Raw genomic sequence first — 17,558 nt, forward strand, 5'->3', positions numbered from 1 at the left:
CTTCGTGTTCACGCGTGATGGACGGTGATCCCGCTATCGCGCGTATAAAACCGGCGCGCAGCATAACATTTTCTATATATATATATTCTTTTCTTTTGATTTAGGATTTGAATAGTTCAACACATCAATTATTCTTCCAAATGCAAAATACTCTTTAATCTTTGGACTATTATTACTCCCTTCTTATCCAACTATTGAATTATTGCTCAGCAGGGTCAATGTTTAGTTCATGTACAAAACTGAAAAACCTTGTATCTTTATTTCAATATTCTTTTTTTTTTTGTATACATTTAAGATTAATGAGGCGGGCGGCTCAATTGAGGGGTTTCTTGACAATGGATAACAAATCTCAATTTAGTGGTTTCTTTTTTCTTTTTCGAGAGGAAATTGAAGGAATTGTCAATTTGAGAAGTTGAAGGTGATGGATCATCCAAACACTACAAGACCTCTATGAATTGCTTCTTCAACAACTGGCAGCCACCCGCCGGCAGTTCCGTTATGTTGACACCGAACAACCTCACCGCCGGAGGCATGGCTTGACGGGCTCTCTCGGCGGCTCTGCTCCTCCAGTCGATGTAGAGCTGCTTCTCTGGCCCCGTGGATCGCCAGAAGCTGACGGCGTCCCCTGCCTTGAGCTGCTTCTCCTTCACGAACCGGCTCCACCCCTTGGTCAGCACGTAGCTCTGGCTGCTGTTCCAGTACGAGTACTTGAAGCGCCACTTCTTCCCGTCGCCGTCCTCCTCCAGGTGGAGCAACACGCCCTTGCCTGTGCCGGTGCCGCCGCCGGCAGGGAGACTTAGCGGGAAGTGCTTCACCGCGTGCTGCTTGGGAATCACCAGCCGGTTCAGCTTCCCCACGTCGCTCGGCGTCACGGCCTTCTCGAACAGCATCTCCCTGGGCGAAGGCGATGGCTTCCGGTAGCCGCCGGCGGGGATCTTCCTCTTCCCGAGCGCGCCGCCCCGCTTGCACTGCTCCAGCTCGTCACGGTAGGTGTGCTTGCGTAGCATGTCCACGATCTCGGCCTTGGAGTGCGCGTCGAGGAAGGACAGCTCCGCCGCATCCTCCTCGTCGGACTCCGCCAGCTGCCGGAAGTTGGTGGCGGCGTCGCGGCCGCGGAAGCGCTGCGCGGCGGCATCGTACGCGCGCGCAGCCTCTATCTCCTCGGCGAACGTGCCGAGCCACACGCGCTGGTGCCTCTCGTAGATCTGCGCGCCCCACCGGCCGTTAGGCTGCGGGACCACGCCTTTGTACTCGGACGACGGCAGCTTCCTCGACTCCACCTCCATCCCCCCGCCGCCGCCGCCGCTCCTCCTCCTCCTTTCGGAAGAGGGTCGAACACCACGCTGAGGCCACTGCCCATTCTGCGAAGAGCGCTGTGGACGACATCATATCGCAGAGAGTCGGTTGATGCCTCTTCAACGCAGCTCCCATCCATGGCTGACTTTGAGAATCGAAGAAGAGAAAAAGAAAGAGAAAGGTGGGGTTGAATTCTGTACGAGTTGCGTTGCGCTGCGCCAAGAGTTTATATAGAGAGCTCGAGGCACATTTCTATTTTAGAGGGAAGATTCAAGGCAGCTGCTTCCACCTCACTTTGATTCATACACATCTTAATTTTATTATTATTATTTTGGGATCCTATTAAAGTCCTGATGGATCAAACTCACTGACCTGATCCAAATCACTTGAGTCGATTGGGTTCAGGTCAGTGAATGCGATGGGACAAGAGACAAGTTGGATTGAGTGGGGTGTTCATGATTTGGACCACGAGGCCAAATGCATCCCCCTTCAGCTTTGTTCTGATTAGGCTGATTATGACCTTTCTACTTACCTTTCTTTGTAATTAATCTTCTTCTTTTTTTTTTTCTATTCCACTAATAGCTAGCAACAAATTCGATCATCATTATTGTTATGTACAATCTACTAACTTCTCGTTAGCCAGTAATATATATCGAGAAATCCAATCACATGGGTTGAGTTGAGTTGGCTTAGCCCTCGGGTATGGTTTAGTTAGTTACTGCGAAACAAGTTTATTGAAGTGGGCAAAGTTTGAATCTCGATGAAGCTGAGACAATGCATTCCCCCGTAGTGGTCAATTGTAACTTCTCGATTTTACCTTCTCACAGATGGTCATAGGGCCAATAGTATAGGGTCGTTGGATGGCGGATTCCTTTTTCAATTCATCTCTGGAGTTGAATACCCGATTCAAGAATTTTTTTTTATCAAACCCGTAGGAATCAATAAAAAAGGCAAATCTCTTATGATATACCAGATCCGGCTTGGTTATTGATAGAATGAATAGATCTGTCATTTCTTTAAATCGATCTCTCTTTTGATTCAAAATCGTGGTGTAACGTGTATCCCCTTTTGTTCCGATCATGGAATAAATGAAATAAATAAAAAAAATTAGACTTTTATTAAAAAATGAAATAGGATGAATTGAGACGGTATTTATAAATACGTAATTATCTTGACCTCTCAATAGGATTCGAACCCAGATGAAGTTCTGACCATCTGTCAGAGAAAAAAGAACGAATTGATCTTGTAGGATTCCCAAGAAATTCTTCGATTTCTTCCGGAAGCAGATGATTATTCATCTGCTTCTCACGTTCCGTGAATAGCCGGGACATTGAGGAAGATCCAAAAAGGCATTTCGGGAATTGATCTGATTCTATCTCTGTTCGTTCCGTTTGAAGAAAGGAAGGATCCCAAAGAATCGATCTTTCTTTTAGTTGCTGAATCTCTGTTTGATCGATCAATGTGGGATATTCTGAATCCTCATTTCTAATGGAATCGAAATGATCTATGGATTGATCAGAAGATCCTTTCAATTGGCTAGAATCCCTTACTTATATTTGACATCCACCTTTTTGAAGAGTTGAGTTGGCTTAATTTGTCCAAATTAGTCAGACCATGGTGAACTTGGTTTGATCCAGCCATGGTGGACACAAGCTAATCTAGTAAGATTTGAGTGACATAGTTGATGCTCAACTAAAACTACGAATCAGCAATTGTTATCAACATCAATCACAAATTCTGTCTCCCTCTTGTTCTTCCTGCAGGAATTATAAACTGTCATAGTTTGACTACGTACGCACTTCAACTTGCATGAAATGAGCGAGCGTTTACTTTTCAAAGCACGTTGAGGGTTTCTGTTATTATCCATCCACTTGCAGTTGGACTTGGTATATATCGAATGTATTTTTTGTTCAAAGCAATGAGAAATTTAATGACAAGAAATTAAGTAATCAGGAACTTTTCGTATGGAAATACTTCAATCTTTAATGTTCAACATTCAATTTTCAAGAAAAATAGAACCCCAGAAGGTCACTTGATTCTTGAATCTGCATATGATAACCGAGTCAAGGTGATTAGGGTCAGTTAGTCTCTGCTGCATGCTTAAACAAAATTCAACTGTGGGTTTGAAACTCTATAAGAGAACAATGCCTCGAGTGGAATTTGGAGGTTTGAAACTTCAAGTCAGACAGATATTATTAGTTTTCAAAGATCAACAAGAATATTCAATTCAGATGATAATGATCTTTTCTTCTCACTCGCAGATTTGTCAAAGTCTATCAGTTTAGAAATGATAAGATTAAAAAAATTATGTTTTCAGAAAATGCAAAGGTATGGGTAAGAGAATGACAAGAGAATAACCCATGAATTCATCCGGGCCTAGTTAAGGTCGTGATGTGCATCCTATTGTTCCATATAGTACTTCCAAAGGTCTCCATTCCCACTCTCTGATCATTTTTGAAAGCTACAAGTTCATCCTTTTGCTCATTTTAATAAACTGTAGATATACATTTTGCAGATTTACATATTCAGCAACATATGCCTAAAAGCTTGCTGCAGAAATCTGAAACATGCATGTCTGATGCTCTGTTTACTTATTTCCAAAGTGTTTGCACCAACTAGTTGCAAACATGGCTGGCTGGCAAGATATCTTGCAGATTGGCAGTATCTCCAAGAGAGAGAGAAGTCGACCTTTCCCTTTTTCAGCTACCAATTTGTTCGATATTTGCAGTTTTGTTTTGTTTTGTTTGTATGTGTTTCAAATTACTACGACTTCAAGCTCGAGCATGCCCAAGGGGAGAGCACGGCTCTCCCCTTATCTCGAATAAGAAAAGTAAGGAAAGTTTTACTTTTTTCATGTCATGTATGTATTTCAGCCAATACATGGTAGATGATCAAGTCATGGGTTCACGAATTGTTAATGTGCACGCTCCCTGAAAATAACTGTCGAGAAAGACGAAGAAACCTAAAAAGCATTAAAAAAAAGAGAGTTAGAATAACATTGGAGGTAAGTCTCAGCAAGTCACTCGCATGCTCAAGTTAGGATTTTTTGTGAGGAAGGAATTCAATAACTTGAAAAAATTAAGATGGATACATGTATCCTGTGCCCATGAGTATGAACAACCTTTTTATAGTAGTTGATATTCGAAATATTAGCAACTATTTAGGAAACATTTTGAGATATTTATTTTAGTTTAGAAAGATTCTATCAATTCTTATCCTTTAGGGATATTTTTTTTTATTTTTTTTGAAAGAGAGAGTCTTGGGCTCTCCTGATTATGTGGACTGACCATCTTTTGAGATTAAGCAAATGCTAAAGTTAAGGTTCTGTACGTGACGTTGAGGAAGTGCCAATAATGTTGAGACCCAAGCAGAGGTCAGCATGAGATGTCAAGGCATGTTGAGACCAGAGCTTGAGATCAGACTCGAGGCCGAAGAAGTCGACACGAGATGTCGGAGCCATGCCAAGATCAGAGCTTGAGGTCGGACTCGAGGCCGAGCGAGATCAAAGCTTGAAGTCGAAATCGAGGTCGAAGAGAGGTTGGCACGAGATGTCAGAGTTATGCTAAGATAAGAGCTTGAGGTCAAACTCAAGACCGAGCAGAGCTCGACATGAAATGTCAATGGCATGTCGAGACCAGAGCTCGAGGTCGAACAGAGGTCCGCACGAGATGTCGGAGGCATGCTGAGACTAGAACTCAAGGTCAGACTCGAGGTCGAGCAGAGATCGACACAAGATGTCGAAGGTATACCAAGACCAGAGCTCGAGGTCGGACTTGAACCTGAGCAAAGGTCGGCATGAGATGCCAAAACTAGAGTTCGAGATGAGGCTCAAGTCCAAGAAAAAGTTGATATGTGCTGTTGAGTTTGGGGGTTGAAACTTAAAGTCAGGAACCTGTGAGATAATAAGATTCATTTTCATTCTGTAATAAAAATCAAGATTGTTATATTTATCTGACTATCCTCTCTATGTTTCTCTAAACCTATCCTTCTTTATTTTGAGGTCACGTAGCAATCCAGGACTATCGCGTGACGAGCACGGTGATCACTTAGAGATTCCACCAGTATCAATATGTTTGATTTATCGAACAAATTTTAAGTTTTTTCAATTACTGTAACCATTGGTTAATGTCCACTGAACTCTGATATTGTTTGTTTGTGCTTAACAAAAACTTGAGCATTATACTTTCAGAAAGGATGCAAGCTGAAGCTTGCTCGTATCAAAGAGAAGAACCATCGTTTCTTTATCCCAGTTCCTGCAGATTACAATTACTCTTTCAAATTTCTGGAAAACTGGAAACAAGCAACTAGATTGATGTTACAAAGGGTTGGAGAAGTAATAAATCTATTCGTATTTGGGTGAATAAACAAAAATTAGGCCATAATCTTGATTTTGTTCTGTTGTGGTAATTAATATTCATTTTAATTTGTTGATTGAAAATACCTCAAGATAATTGATGTTAATTAAAGTGTCATATATAAACGGAGAATTAAATGAAGATTAGCAATTCATAATCATAATCATGTAGGAGATAATTGGTTTATTAAGGGGGAAAAAAAACTCAATGGACCACTAAAAAAGGCTCCTTCATCAACAACAGTGTCTATGGCTTTAATTAATCGATCCACAAGAAGATCTGATTCAGTGCTGGAGGAGATAACACCTCGCGTGATCCCATTCAATGCTCCCCTCCTGCACCAGTAAGCAATCACTCCACTCAGCCTTCTCTCGCACTTCAGTGCCTTGTTCTTCACTGAAAATTCTCGCAATGTTTGCCCCAGTGGAATGGCAGCATCCAACTGGTAGAGTTATTTTGCTCCTGCACATTAACTGGCCACCATGTTAGCTACTACATGCCCTGCAGTTTAGCCAACAGGAACTTTGTTGGAGAAGAGAAATTTAATTTGTCGACTGTCACTTTCTTGATGGTTGAGTTTGCATTCATTCCATTGGCACAGAGAAGTCATCTACCAATCACGTACGCTACATGTTTCTCCTCGTATAAATATATATACATCAAACAGACTAAATCTGCGTCGAGTTGTAATCTTTGTTTTCCACTTGTTGTGAATTGACCTAAAAGAAAGAACATGAGTGGAGAGCTAGGCCATACCTGGAACAGAAGTTAATAAATTTGGGGCATCAGGGTGAGGCAGTAGCAGAAGGTGGTGGTGAGAACTGAATGCTATTAAATATGGAGGCATATGCTCTGTGCCTGTGACTGTGAGTCTGTGAGGTGATGGTCCCTTCTCCCTTGCAAGTTAATGCAACCCAACCACCACATCTACTAAGTCCCTTTCTGACTCCATCCATAATCAATTCACACATCCTCCTTCCTACCCATTTGTTACTGCAGCTCGATGTCCTTTTTTCTCTTTATTTCTTTTCCTTTTCCAAAAACAAACAACTCACTTTCATCGAACAAAGAAGAAAACCCCAGAAGGCAGGAATAATTGATACAGAAGATAAAAACAATCAGCCACTTTAAAGTCTAAAAGTTACAGAGTTTTATGCATTCCGGGTTATTCCACCGAGAGCAAAAGCTCTGGTCACTTCATTAAAAACAGTCATTAAATTCGGATCTCCACAGCTTTGAATACGTGTGTCCTTTCCCTCGAATTATTGTTTTTGAATTTTGGAGAAACTCGAGTTTACAAAGATAAAAGGAGAAAGTTAAGAACTTGCTTTCACTCAAAAGTTACAGCATGTGGTCAAAGCATTATAGGGGAACAAGTTAGGCGTGCAAGGTTAAATCTGAACATGGCTCAGCGTGTTAGAGTTGTATCATTACTTGTACAGAACAAACTATTTACTTCACAACATAAGCACAGTTTGGATCAAACAAAACCTTTAAAGACATGGATAATACACCTGGTTTTGCTAGTAATCATGCATGTTCCAATGGGCCCATCAATCCTTCCCTGTTTCACTTTACCCAGCATCCGGAGGCAGTGTCAAGAAAATTTAACTGAAGAGAAGAAGATGCTCCTCATAAAAGCTGGAGAAGAATTAAGATTCGTTTAACTTTTATTTTGTTGACAGAGCTGCTCTTTCCATTATATATATAGCCTCTTCTTTCTTTCTTGCTCCATTGCCTCTTCCATAAACTCTCTCTCTCTCTCTCTCTCTCTCTCTCTCTCTCTCTCTCTCTCTCCATGGGAACAGCTTGCTGAAGATCTGGAATCCACCTTAATTGGGGTTGCAAAAGGTAGGAAGCTAAGATCAGAGGTGGAGACATTCCATAGAAGTGTGAGTGCTTGTGATATATTAGAATAAGAGGTATTGGCGTGTCTCAATCTGAAACCATGGTTGCATGCTGGAATAACCATGTTATTTGGATTGAGCCGCGTCAATATCTCTCCTTTACTGCAATCACTCCTTCCCAGGTATTTAGTTTTTTCTTTATCTTCTCAGACAAATTACTGTTTAAAATTTCTTGTTGGCCTGCAACCTTACTTTCAGATTTTTTATGCTTAACTGCACTTTTTCTTCATCAACATGCATATATGTATTCAGGTTCCCGCGCATGGCAGTAAAAGGAAGGACCAAAAGAAACTTGTGTCATGAAATAACACTGTTTTAGCTTACAGTTCTTGTTCTTCCATTCAGTTTGGCCATCTAGACCCAAATGACTTTCTATCAGGCTAATTCTACACTATTTTTTACTAAGTTAGGCTTCGCTTCTAGTTGATTACTGATGGTAATAAACTGCAGATCGAGTTACTGTGCATGTTTAGATTTATGATCTATTTCACTTTTGTTTGGCTTCCCTCGAGGAGCAGTTGATGTGGGCAAGCTGGTAGATGTGATTCCATGATCGAATTGAAGAATATCTTGCAAGAAGGTATGATTTTCATGACTCTTCATGGCAGATAACTTTCTATCTTTCAAATTTAACAATTAGCTAAATTTGATGAGTATCCATTTGATACATCTCTCTTTTTCCTTGTCTTCCCACTAAGAAATAACAGGCAGACAATCAATTTTCTCACTAGGAAGTGTGAAGCTTAATTCCTTTGTCTTTGAGTCAAATCCAACAGTGTATCAATTAAATTAAATTATCACATACATTTTTCAATATGTATGCCATCTAAATAGTGATCCAATATGGAAGACTAAAAGTGCTTCACTTTGGTACATCAGTATTTCTTTGTTCTTGGCTATCTTAAATATATGACTGCTACTTTTTGGCCATACTGTTGGATCTTTCCCATCAATATAGTTCGATGAAACACTTCACCTTTTTTCAATTGCACCATTGAAGGTATTGTTTACTGAATTCTGATGATAAGGATGATAAATAGGTAAACAGTAATGGTGACTCATATGAGTGAAGTTCCTTGTGTCAATCAACGAGATTGTGTGAATTCTTCACAAGATAGACTAGCATAAGTTACAAAGTTCTTAATAATCCACATAAAAATAAAAATAAAAAACTTCAATGATCATCATATGCAGGCACACCATCTCATACCATGTTTAACTCAGAACTTAATAGTTGCAAATAAACAAAAGGGACAATGATCTTTTCATATATGCCTAAGGTTCTATATTATATGATACTATTGCAGTAAAAAGGTGATTATATTCACCTTAGATGCCCCTCATAATCCGTCCCCAGGTCTGTTTATAATCGATCGCTAAGTGGTTAGAGGGCGGGAGGAGTTTTTTTCTCTGAAGACATGTGCCCGCGGGTCGGGAATTTATCCCTTGCTCTATTGTATATATTATATATGATACTAGTACCATGGCCAAGTGTTGTATATTGTGTTCATCATTCAAAATGAATTGCAACCATTTTAGGATATATATATTTTTAATGTTAGGTATTCAACTTATACTAATTAATTCTGAGATGGACAGTTCGATTCCACATTCAACCCACTAAGTAAATTTAGAAAGACTTTTGACACGTTACCTCAGCATCACTAATTGTTCAAACGTTGCATACATGCACTGTGTGAGTTTTGAACTTTGATTGAAAATATCTCATATCTTAATACTTTACTTCAGCAAAAGGTGGAATCTACCACCTTAGCGACCTCATACGATTGACCCTACGACCATTTGTGATGAGATAAATCAGGAAGCTACAGTTGACCACGATGGAGGAGGGCATTACCTCGGCTTCGCCGAGATTCGACCCTTGCCCACTTCAACAACTCTGTTTCGTCGTAATCAACTCAACTATACTCCGGAAGCTCTCATCTCTTAACACTACATCATGCCTCGAGGGGCGATCATTTTAGGATGTTGATCTAAATGCAACGAGCATAACCTTTTAAGATATATATCTATCTACAAGGAACGCTTTAAATTTTAAATATGAATCAATTGAGCAGGCATGCTATTTCCGAAGTAACTATTGGAGAATAACTTGGAATAAAGAGACATGTCTTCCTTTATACATGCATCGGTACAAGCTAGTGCAAGTTTTCATGGCTACAAAGGGCATTCTAACACCAGTACAAAGAATGAATAAAGTATTTGTTATAGAAACTTTATTCCTTTTCCCCTAATTTAAAGAGAAGCTATATATCTATCTATCTTAAAACTTTTGATCGCAAGGAATTTATCTTAAATTTCCTGAATCATTCTTAGACTCCCATAATTAAAGCACATATTTGAGAAGAGAGAAAAAAAGAGAAAAGGTTCTACATTTACTACGGTGTCATTGCTCAAACTGTACAAATTGATCGTCGAGAGCCATTGCTGAAACTGAAGTTTTCTAGCGTGGGACGCCGGCAGCAGTCCTGTTCCAATCACACAAGCTGGAGAAGGCCGATCAGATGCCCTCCACCTTTCGATAGTCCTCGAAGCTAAATCCCGAAAACGGCAGCGTCGGTGGCTGCAGGCTCATTTGGTCAGCGTTCGGGTCCGATGGCAGTGGCAGGAGCGACGCCGTGACAGGGAGCGGAGGAGGGGCTGTCACCGGCACAGGATAAACGGCTACTAGTGTTTGCGGCATCTGAGAGACAACGAGGGGGTAATTAAGATATTCTAGAGGAAGCATAGAAGGCAGCGGCGGCGGTAATGGAAAAGTCTGCCGGCCCTTGTGCCTTTTGTCTTGTTGTTTCTGGTGGAGTTCAGGTTCAGCGGCGGCGGTGGCTTGCTCCTCCGGAGGGTAGACATTGATAGAAGTCCTCGAAGTCAAATCCCTCTGCGGTTTCAAACGGCGCTGCTGCGCCGGCGGCTGTGGTTGCAGGTTTCTCTGGTCAATGTTCGGGTCCGATGACAGGGGCAAGAGCGACGCCAAGAATTGGCCGTTGTGCGACGGGAGAGGAGCAGAAACGACCGTCACCGGCGCAGGATAAACGGCTACGTGTGGTGTGGTTGCGTCATCTGAGAGGCGCCGGCGACGATGGGGTAATTAAGATATTCCAGAGGAAGGATAGAAGGCAGCGGCGGCCGTAATGGAGAAGTCTGGCCCTTGCCCCTTTTGTGTTGCGGCTGGTGGAGGTCAGATTCTCCGCCGGCGGCTTGCACCTCGGGAGGGTAGACGTTGACACCAGCGTACTGGCATCGCTTGATGTAAGCTTTCCAGTAATTCATGCATTCGTTCTCCGATCTCCCGGCCATCTGCGCCATATCAATTACCAGAAAAATAATTAAAAGAGGGAGAAAATAAAACAGAGGGATCAGAGGGATTGTTGAGGAGCTACGCACTTGGGCAGCGATGCGAGCCCATTTGTTACCGAGCGCGGCATGGAGACAGCAGAGGTGGAGCTCCTCGTCGCTGGAGAAGGAAGAACCGTCCTTGTTGAGGCAGGGGCCGAGGGTGTTGAGCCACCGAGAGCGGCAGCACTGGCCAGTGCGCGCCAGCCCAGTGCTCTTGGCACTAATGCGTATGTGATACGTGATGTGGCCGTCTCCAATTGTCAATAGTCAAACGAAGAGCAAGACTCGTATCTTTCTATCACCGCAAGTTAATAAGTCCCGCGGAAAATGATTCCACCGAGGTAAAGCTGGGGTGAGTAGAGTTATAGAAGAGGACAAGGATTCGAATCCTGATGAAGTCAGACAATACCTTCCTGCATCGTGATCAATTGTAGTTTTTTGATTTACCTCCTCATAAATAGTCGTAGGGTCGATTGTGTGGAGCCGCTAAGGTGGCGGATTCCACCTTTTTTTGCAGAAGAAAAGGATGAGATCAGCTGTCATCTCAATTTTAGACTTTATTTCAAAAATGCAACGACAAACTCAGAAAAACGGATCGTAAAGACATGCTCTGATACCACTAAATTGTCACGCCCCGAAAAGGCCGTCCGAAAAATTTCGACAACATCTCCCCAGTAACTATGACAATTCCCCTAATACAGACATGTATACACAGCCACAGACGGCTGGAGAAAAAGGACTACACGTCCATGTATACCACAACACACATCATAAATGTCACATAAGGCCTACACAGCCACACTACTATCACATGCACAACATAGCAAATATGCGACTACAGAAATACGTATGAAACCGAAACATCGAAAATCCGAGTCAACATCCGACAAAACAAACAACCACAAACACATTTCCAACATAGCTACAGTCCATGAAATACAAAATTCATACTCAACCACTACATAACCCACTGAAGTAAGATAGCACCAGCCAGCTGAATCTCCAAGCTCCAAGTACCTATCTGCTACCTGAGGAGAAAACATAACAACCCCAAGGTCTGGGTAGTGTGCATTAGATACTCAGTGGGTACAGGAAGAAGTGCATGTCAAGATACATAGCAGGAATAAAATAAAGAACAACTAGAACAACTGGTATACACTGAGTAGGAAATAACAAGTAACAGGAAACAACATGAATCATGGTAGTAATTATGGTATATCAATAGAACAGAATATGAATAATCCTACCATACAATAGGTATAGAATAATCAACAGGTATCATGAATCAGAGGTGTATCATGGTATATGAATCATGTAAAATCATGCAATGCATGTCATGACATACAATGCAACAGTCATAGATCATACAAGTGCAACAGTCATATATCATACAAGTACAACAATCACACAAAGATACTGTAAACAACAATGCATTATAATATACAACAAACATACTAGCACCCACACAGGCAGTGCAATAATAGCTGCACCCACACAGACAGTGCGTAGCACCCACACAAGCAATAGTATAATAGTCGCACTCACACAGGCAGTGCTATAATGTTCGCACCCACACAGGCAGTACGATAATAATCGCACCCACACAGGCAGTGCATAGCACCCACACAGGCAGTGCTATAATGATCTCACCCTAAATAGATCAAACCATAAACAATCTCTAACTCTGCTAGGATTAAAACCACACATGCAGAACACACCCTAGATCACAAACAATAACCAAGATTCAACCTTAATTGACAACTAATCAAGATCCAAACCAAATGATATTCTAGATCTTACCTTAGAAATCAACTAATGCTGCTCTAGAAATACAAGCTTAGCCTGATCAAGCCACCCTGATCCAAGCTTCCTTCTCTGTCCGAAATCCAAGAATACCGATCAACCCACGAAACTTGTTGCTAAACAAGAAAACCTAACCAGACGCAAGATAGGGAACTCACCTCCAATTCATGCCCTAGGACAAGCTCCGGTTAAATCCTTTTGCTGTCGAAATCCTACCGATCGCTCTGTTAATCGATGTGAGAACCCAATCTAACTTCAGAAATCTGAAGAACTTACAAATCCAAGAAATCCTAACGAAATCGGGAATCCATCTAGAAATCAACTTACCGATCCCAATTGATTCGAGCTCCTCCGTCGCTCCACATCGATCGCCGCCGTCCTCACCGACCAGATCCAACCATCTGCGACTGACGCCATTTAGAAATCTCAAGAGTCCTCACAATAAAATCATACGAAACCAGAAATCGAGCTTACCTCACTTCTTTCCCTTGGATCCGAGCTCCCTTGTTTCCTATCGCACTGATCGCCGCCGCCACTGACCTGCTTCCAGCCCAGCCTCGGCGAGACCAAACCCCCGGCGATCAAGGTCCCTAGTCGCTGGCGATTCCCCTTGGCGTCGGCACAATCGCGAAGGAGCGCCATCGGAAGCGGAGACGAGAAGAAGAAGAGGTAAGAGTCGCGGTCGGCTTGAGGAAGGAATCGCGATCTAAGGGATTTCTTAACAGATTTCGGGTTTAACCCGACCCGCATCAAATAAACCTTTAACCCTATATCCTAAATGGGCTTACTTACAAATAAGCCCTAAAGTTTCGGTATTTTACACTCCATACTCTCATATCCATTACATATCCCAAGTATGAGTCCCTAAATTTTTATCCTTCGTGGGCCCATGGACAGGACTATGAATATTTTAGAGACACGCGACAATACAAGAATAAAAGGACGGTTATAAAATTATTAGATCTGATCCCCTCAGATATCTTTCTTTCTGTACATAATGTTAAAAAGAAACGAAATCAATCAACGGTTGTCAGATTTGATCTCTTCGTACGCTCCCATAATGATGTCACTCTAGTCTATGTATGAGGTGCCCCGACTGCTATATAAACTCTAAAAAAGACTTATTCCAGGTCCTTCCATCTCTTTCATGTTTCTTTTTTTTTTTTGAAAATCATCTCCTCTTCTGCATAATCTAATTTGAGCATTGGAGTAGCCTGCTGAAATTCTCCGACACCGATAACCACTCATTGAAAGTGTATTTCAAATTCTCTTCATCTTCCTTCAGTAGGATCTTTTCGGAGATCACACACGTCAGATTGTTCGTTATTTAATGACTTAATTAATCATTCACAGTATTTATCCAGCACAGACACCTTATCTCAATTCCCTGTGCTCTGAACTCAAATGTGCTCCACTAGCACTGCGTCGTCGTCTTCCTGTTGGCACGTAAACTTATTCCAAAAGTCAAAGACAAGTTAACTTTTTTAATCATATACAAAAGTAGTCAAAATAAGTTTGATTTCATGTGGCCCATAGCAATTAGGTAAAAAGTTCACTTATCGTATTAAATTCAATGAAATTCTTTATGACAAATATTTAAATTCATTTGTCTTATATTTAATGATGTGATGTATTAATTATAGAAGGATGTAAAAGCATGAGTTTAAGACTGTGTATAAATAAGGATTTTGTATGATGTTCAAATGTACAATAAAAAAAAATCTCTCTCTCATTCTCTCTTTGTACTCTCACACAAAAAGGTTTTCTTACATTTTTACTTTTCCAATCCTAGGTCCACCAAATTTTAACACTTCCGCCGTCCACGTACGTCTTTCTCTTCCTAATTTGCGACGCCCATTCTCCGCTTCCTTCAGCCGGCGACACCTCCGTCCACGTTCTCCTTCCCCTCCCCTCCATCGAGAATCTTATTTGTATTCGCTCGAGACGTACGATGATTAAAGTAAAGAATCTCTCGATTCGTTCGTTAATTCTCAAGTGACGAATATAGAACAAATGCAACTCATTTGGAAATTTTATACAAGAACAAAAACAGTATAAAAGGTATTTAAATTAATATCACGTCGTTGAGAAATATTAGACAAGATTTCAGCGATTTAACTCGTTTGGAACAAGAGTTTAGGTTTAATTAATCTGATTTATTTACTTGACTTGAATTAATACAAAAAATCATTTTCCTTTCAAAATATAAAAACATTTTCTGCATGATCTCGACCTGACACTCGCCCAAATTTTATATTGGATATTATTTTGATTTTTTTAAGGTATATTTTTGAGAATAATTAGGGCATCCTTTTAATTTTAATCCTTAGTATTTTACAAGCGGCTTCTCCACGTGCAGCGCGCGTTGCATGATGGTTGACGGAGACGAGTTGCAAGAGTTGGAGGAGAGTCGTGGCAACTCCTCTTCCTTCTTTGTCCACTCGAAGATCAGTGGATTGGATTTACATCGATTTCGTTTTGAAAAAGGAGAAATTGTTAGTCAACTGTGCATTAATTGCACCAACGTGAGTGTGTCGATCTCCTCCTCCAGCAATTTTGTGTATCCGTCTTCTTGGAGTTGATTTGGAAGTATGGCAGCTTCCTCTCCCTTGCTGCAGCCGAAAGAGCACGGCGTGGCCGCTTCCTCCGGCGGCGGCAGATTAGAGATCAAGGCAGAGACGAAGGGAGGAGGAGCGCGGTGGAGGCGGGCGGTGGCGGCGCTGATAGATGAGGAGGAGGCCACCACGCAGCTCTTCTTCGCCTTCCCCATGATCTTGACCAACGTCTCCTACTACGCCATCACCCTCGTCTCCGTCATGTTCGCCGGCCATCTCGGCGACCTCCAGCTCGCCGGCGCCACCCTCGCCAACTCCTGGGGCACCGTCACCGGATTCGCTCTCATGGTGCCTCTTGTCTATTCCGAAATAGTGCCAACTGCTAAGAGATCATGAGAAATCTTGAAACTAAACTATCAAATAGATCGCAAAAAGATTTCTTTTTCTTTCTATTTAATCTTTAGGTAACAGAGATTAACATCATCTCCATATGTTCCAGACTGGTTTGAGCGGGGCTCTTGAGACGCTATGCGGCCAAGCCTATGGCGCAAAGCTCTACAGAATGCTGGGAGTATACCTCCAATCCTCAATCATCATCTCCATCTTCTTCTCCATCTTCGTCTCCGTCTCATGGTACTTCTCAGAGCCCATACTCATCTGGCTTCACCAGGAGCCCCAAGTGGCAACCATGGCCGCCCTCTATCTCCAGTACCTGATCCCAGGCCTCTACGCCTATGCACTCGTGCAGTGCACGCTGAGGTTTCTGCAGACCCAAACAGTGGTGATCCCATTGGTGGTCTGCTCAGTGGTTCCACTGCTTTTCCATGTAGGCTTGACTTATGCGACTGTTCATGTCTTTGGCCTTGGGTTTAAGGGCGCTGCACTCTCTGCCTCTGTTTCAATGTGGATATCCTTCATAATGCTGGCGATCTACGTGAAGTACTCCGACAAGTTTAGGTACACTTGGAAGGGCTTCACTGCAGAGGCATCGCACCATGTTATCCCTTGCATGAAGTTGGCTGTTCCCTCCGCTGTCATGGTTTGGTTAGCAGCTTCCTCTCTTTTTCCACACCTTAAAAGAGGAAAATTAGGTTTGGAATTTTATTCTTAGCAATCTGTGTTTCTTCGTTGTGCTTCAGTTTCGAGTACTGGGCTTTTGAAATGTTGGTTTTGCTTGCGGGGCTCTTGCCGAACTCAGAATCGAATACTTCACTCATTGCCATGTGGTGTGTTTTCTCTGACCTCTTCAGTTTTGTTCTTAAACACACTGTTCATGAATGAAACCTTCCATTTTGCCAGTGTCAACACAGAGGCAATCGCCTATATGGTTACATATGGCTTCAGTGCAACAGTGAGGTGATTCAACTTCTTAGCTGGTTAGAATTACTTCAGTGTGTAAACTGATCAGTAAATCTCATCTCATTGCAGCACGCGGGTGTCGAACGAGATAGGAGCAGGGAACTTGGAGAAGGCTAAGAATGCAATCAGTGTGACACTGAAGCTCGCAGTGTTTCTCGGGGTCACGATCGTTCTTCTTCTGGCCTTTGGCCATGATTTTTGGGCGAAGTCGTTCAGTGAGAGCGACGATATCATAAGGGCATTTGCTTCAATGACTCCTCTGCTCACAGTGTCTATAGTCCTAGACTCTGCTCAAGGAGTATTGTCAGGTACACTATCAAGATGATAAATATCTGAAAACATTCTCAAAGATTTTCAGATTTAGTAGACAAATGAAACTGCAGGAGTATCAAGAGGCTGCGGTTGGCAGCACCTGGCTGCATGGACAAATTTAGTGGCCTTTTATGTGATCGGAATGCAACTGGCAGTTCTGTTCAGCTTCAAACTGGGCTTCCAAGCCAAGGTGAAACACTTGCTCTGCTGCTCCTGCAAAACATTCCTTACAATTCTACTGAAGTTTGTGTGATTGACGTTGCAGGGGCTGTGGACGGGCTTGATCTGTGGCCTCTTCTGTCAGTCTTGCACACTCTTATTGATCACCCTTCGCACAAACTGGACAAGAATGCAGATTTCTGATAGCCATGGAAGAAGCGATGCACTTGTTTAGAATGAAGCCTCAGTCTCAAGTTCAGGGATGGAAGGTTTCGAATTTGTCAAAAGTGCAAGGATTTAGTTACAATTGTTGTAAGGGAATACAAAAGGCCGTAGATGAAATTATTGTAATTAGGAGGTGCTAGAGTGTAACTTTTGCAATATCTTGAATATCTGTTTTGGAAATAGACTCGAATGGAAGCGATTAAAAAATAAATAAATACTTTATATAAAAGGAT

The 17,558-nt window shown here is 42.1% G+C and overlaps 1 protein-coding gene, 1 long non-coding RNA gene and 1 pseudogene across 4 annotated transcripts; 1 reads left to right on the forward strand and 2 right to left on the reverse strand.

Annotated features, from left to right (window-relative positions):
- Positions 1-387: 387 nt before the first annotated feature.
- Positions 388-1,493, reverse strand: LOC141848589 (AP2/ERF and B3 domain-containing transcription repressor RAV2-like; annotated as a pseudogene).
- A 10,092-nt stretch (positions 1,494-11,585) lies between these two features.
- On the reverse strand, positions 11,586-13,364 carry LOC141848224 (uncharacterized). 3 transcript variants are annotated; one of them, XR_012603504.1, is made up of 5 exons: positions 13,190-13,364; positions 13,043-13,116; positions 12,874-12,939; positions 12,713-12,787; positions 11,586-11,940 (listed from the first exon to the last, which is right to left on the reverse strand). It is a non-coding gene; the product is annotated as an uncharacterized LOC141848224 (long non-coding RNA). The 3 variants fall into 3 exon arrangements; XR_012603505.1 differs by having other exon boundaries at positions 11,586-11,969; XR_012603503.1 differs by lacking the exon at positions 11,586-11,940 and having other exon boundaries at positions 12,562-12,787.
- A 1,814-nt stretch (positions 13,365-15,178) lies between these two features.
- Positions 15,179-17,555, forward strand: LOC141848747 (protein DETOXIFICATION 18-like). Its single transcript, XM_074736803.1, has 7 exons — positions 15,179-15,618; positions 15,770-16,314; positions 16,410-16,496; positions 16,570-16,626; positions 16,699-16,937; positions 17,013-17,131; positions 17,207-17,555. The coding sequence occupies exons 1-7, from the start codon at positions 15,307-15,309 to the stop codon at positions 17,333-17,335; spliced, it is 1,488 nt and encodes a 495-aa protein (XP_074592904.1). The 5' UTR covers positions 15,179-15,306; the 3' UTR covers positions 17,336-17,555.
- The last annotated feature ends 3 nt before the right edge of the window (positions 17,556-17,558 follow it).

Source organism: Curcuma longa, chromosome 17, assembly GCF_044706935.1.
Source record: "Curcuma longa cultivar G26 ecotype Majalengka, Jawa Barat chromosome 17, ITB_CL_G26_1.1, whole genome shotgun sequence".
In the NCBI taxonomy this organism is placed as follows: domain Eukaryota; kingdom Viridiplantae; phylum Streptophyta; class Magnoliopsida; order Zingiberales; family Zingiberaceae; genus Curcuma; species Curcuma longa.

Excerpts from the sequence above, each read along its gene's own strand:
- LOC141848747 (XM_074736803.1), top strand. The coding sequence starts at position 15,307 with ATGGCAGCTTCCTCTCCCTTGCTGCAGCCGAAAGAGCACGGCGTGGCC. Across the intron at positions 15,619-15,769 it reads TCACCGGATTCGCTCTCATG|ACTGGTTTGAGCGGGGCTCT; the intron begins GTGCCTCTTGTC and ends CATATGTTCCAG. Across the intron at positions 16,627-16,698 it reads GGCTTCAGTGCAACAGTGAG|CACGCGGGTGTCGAACGAGA; the intron begins GTGATTCAACTT and ends ATCTCATTGCAG.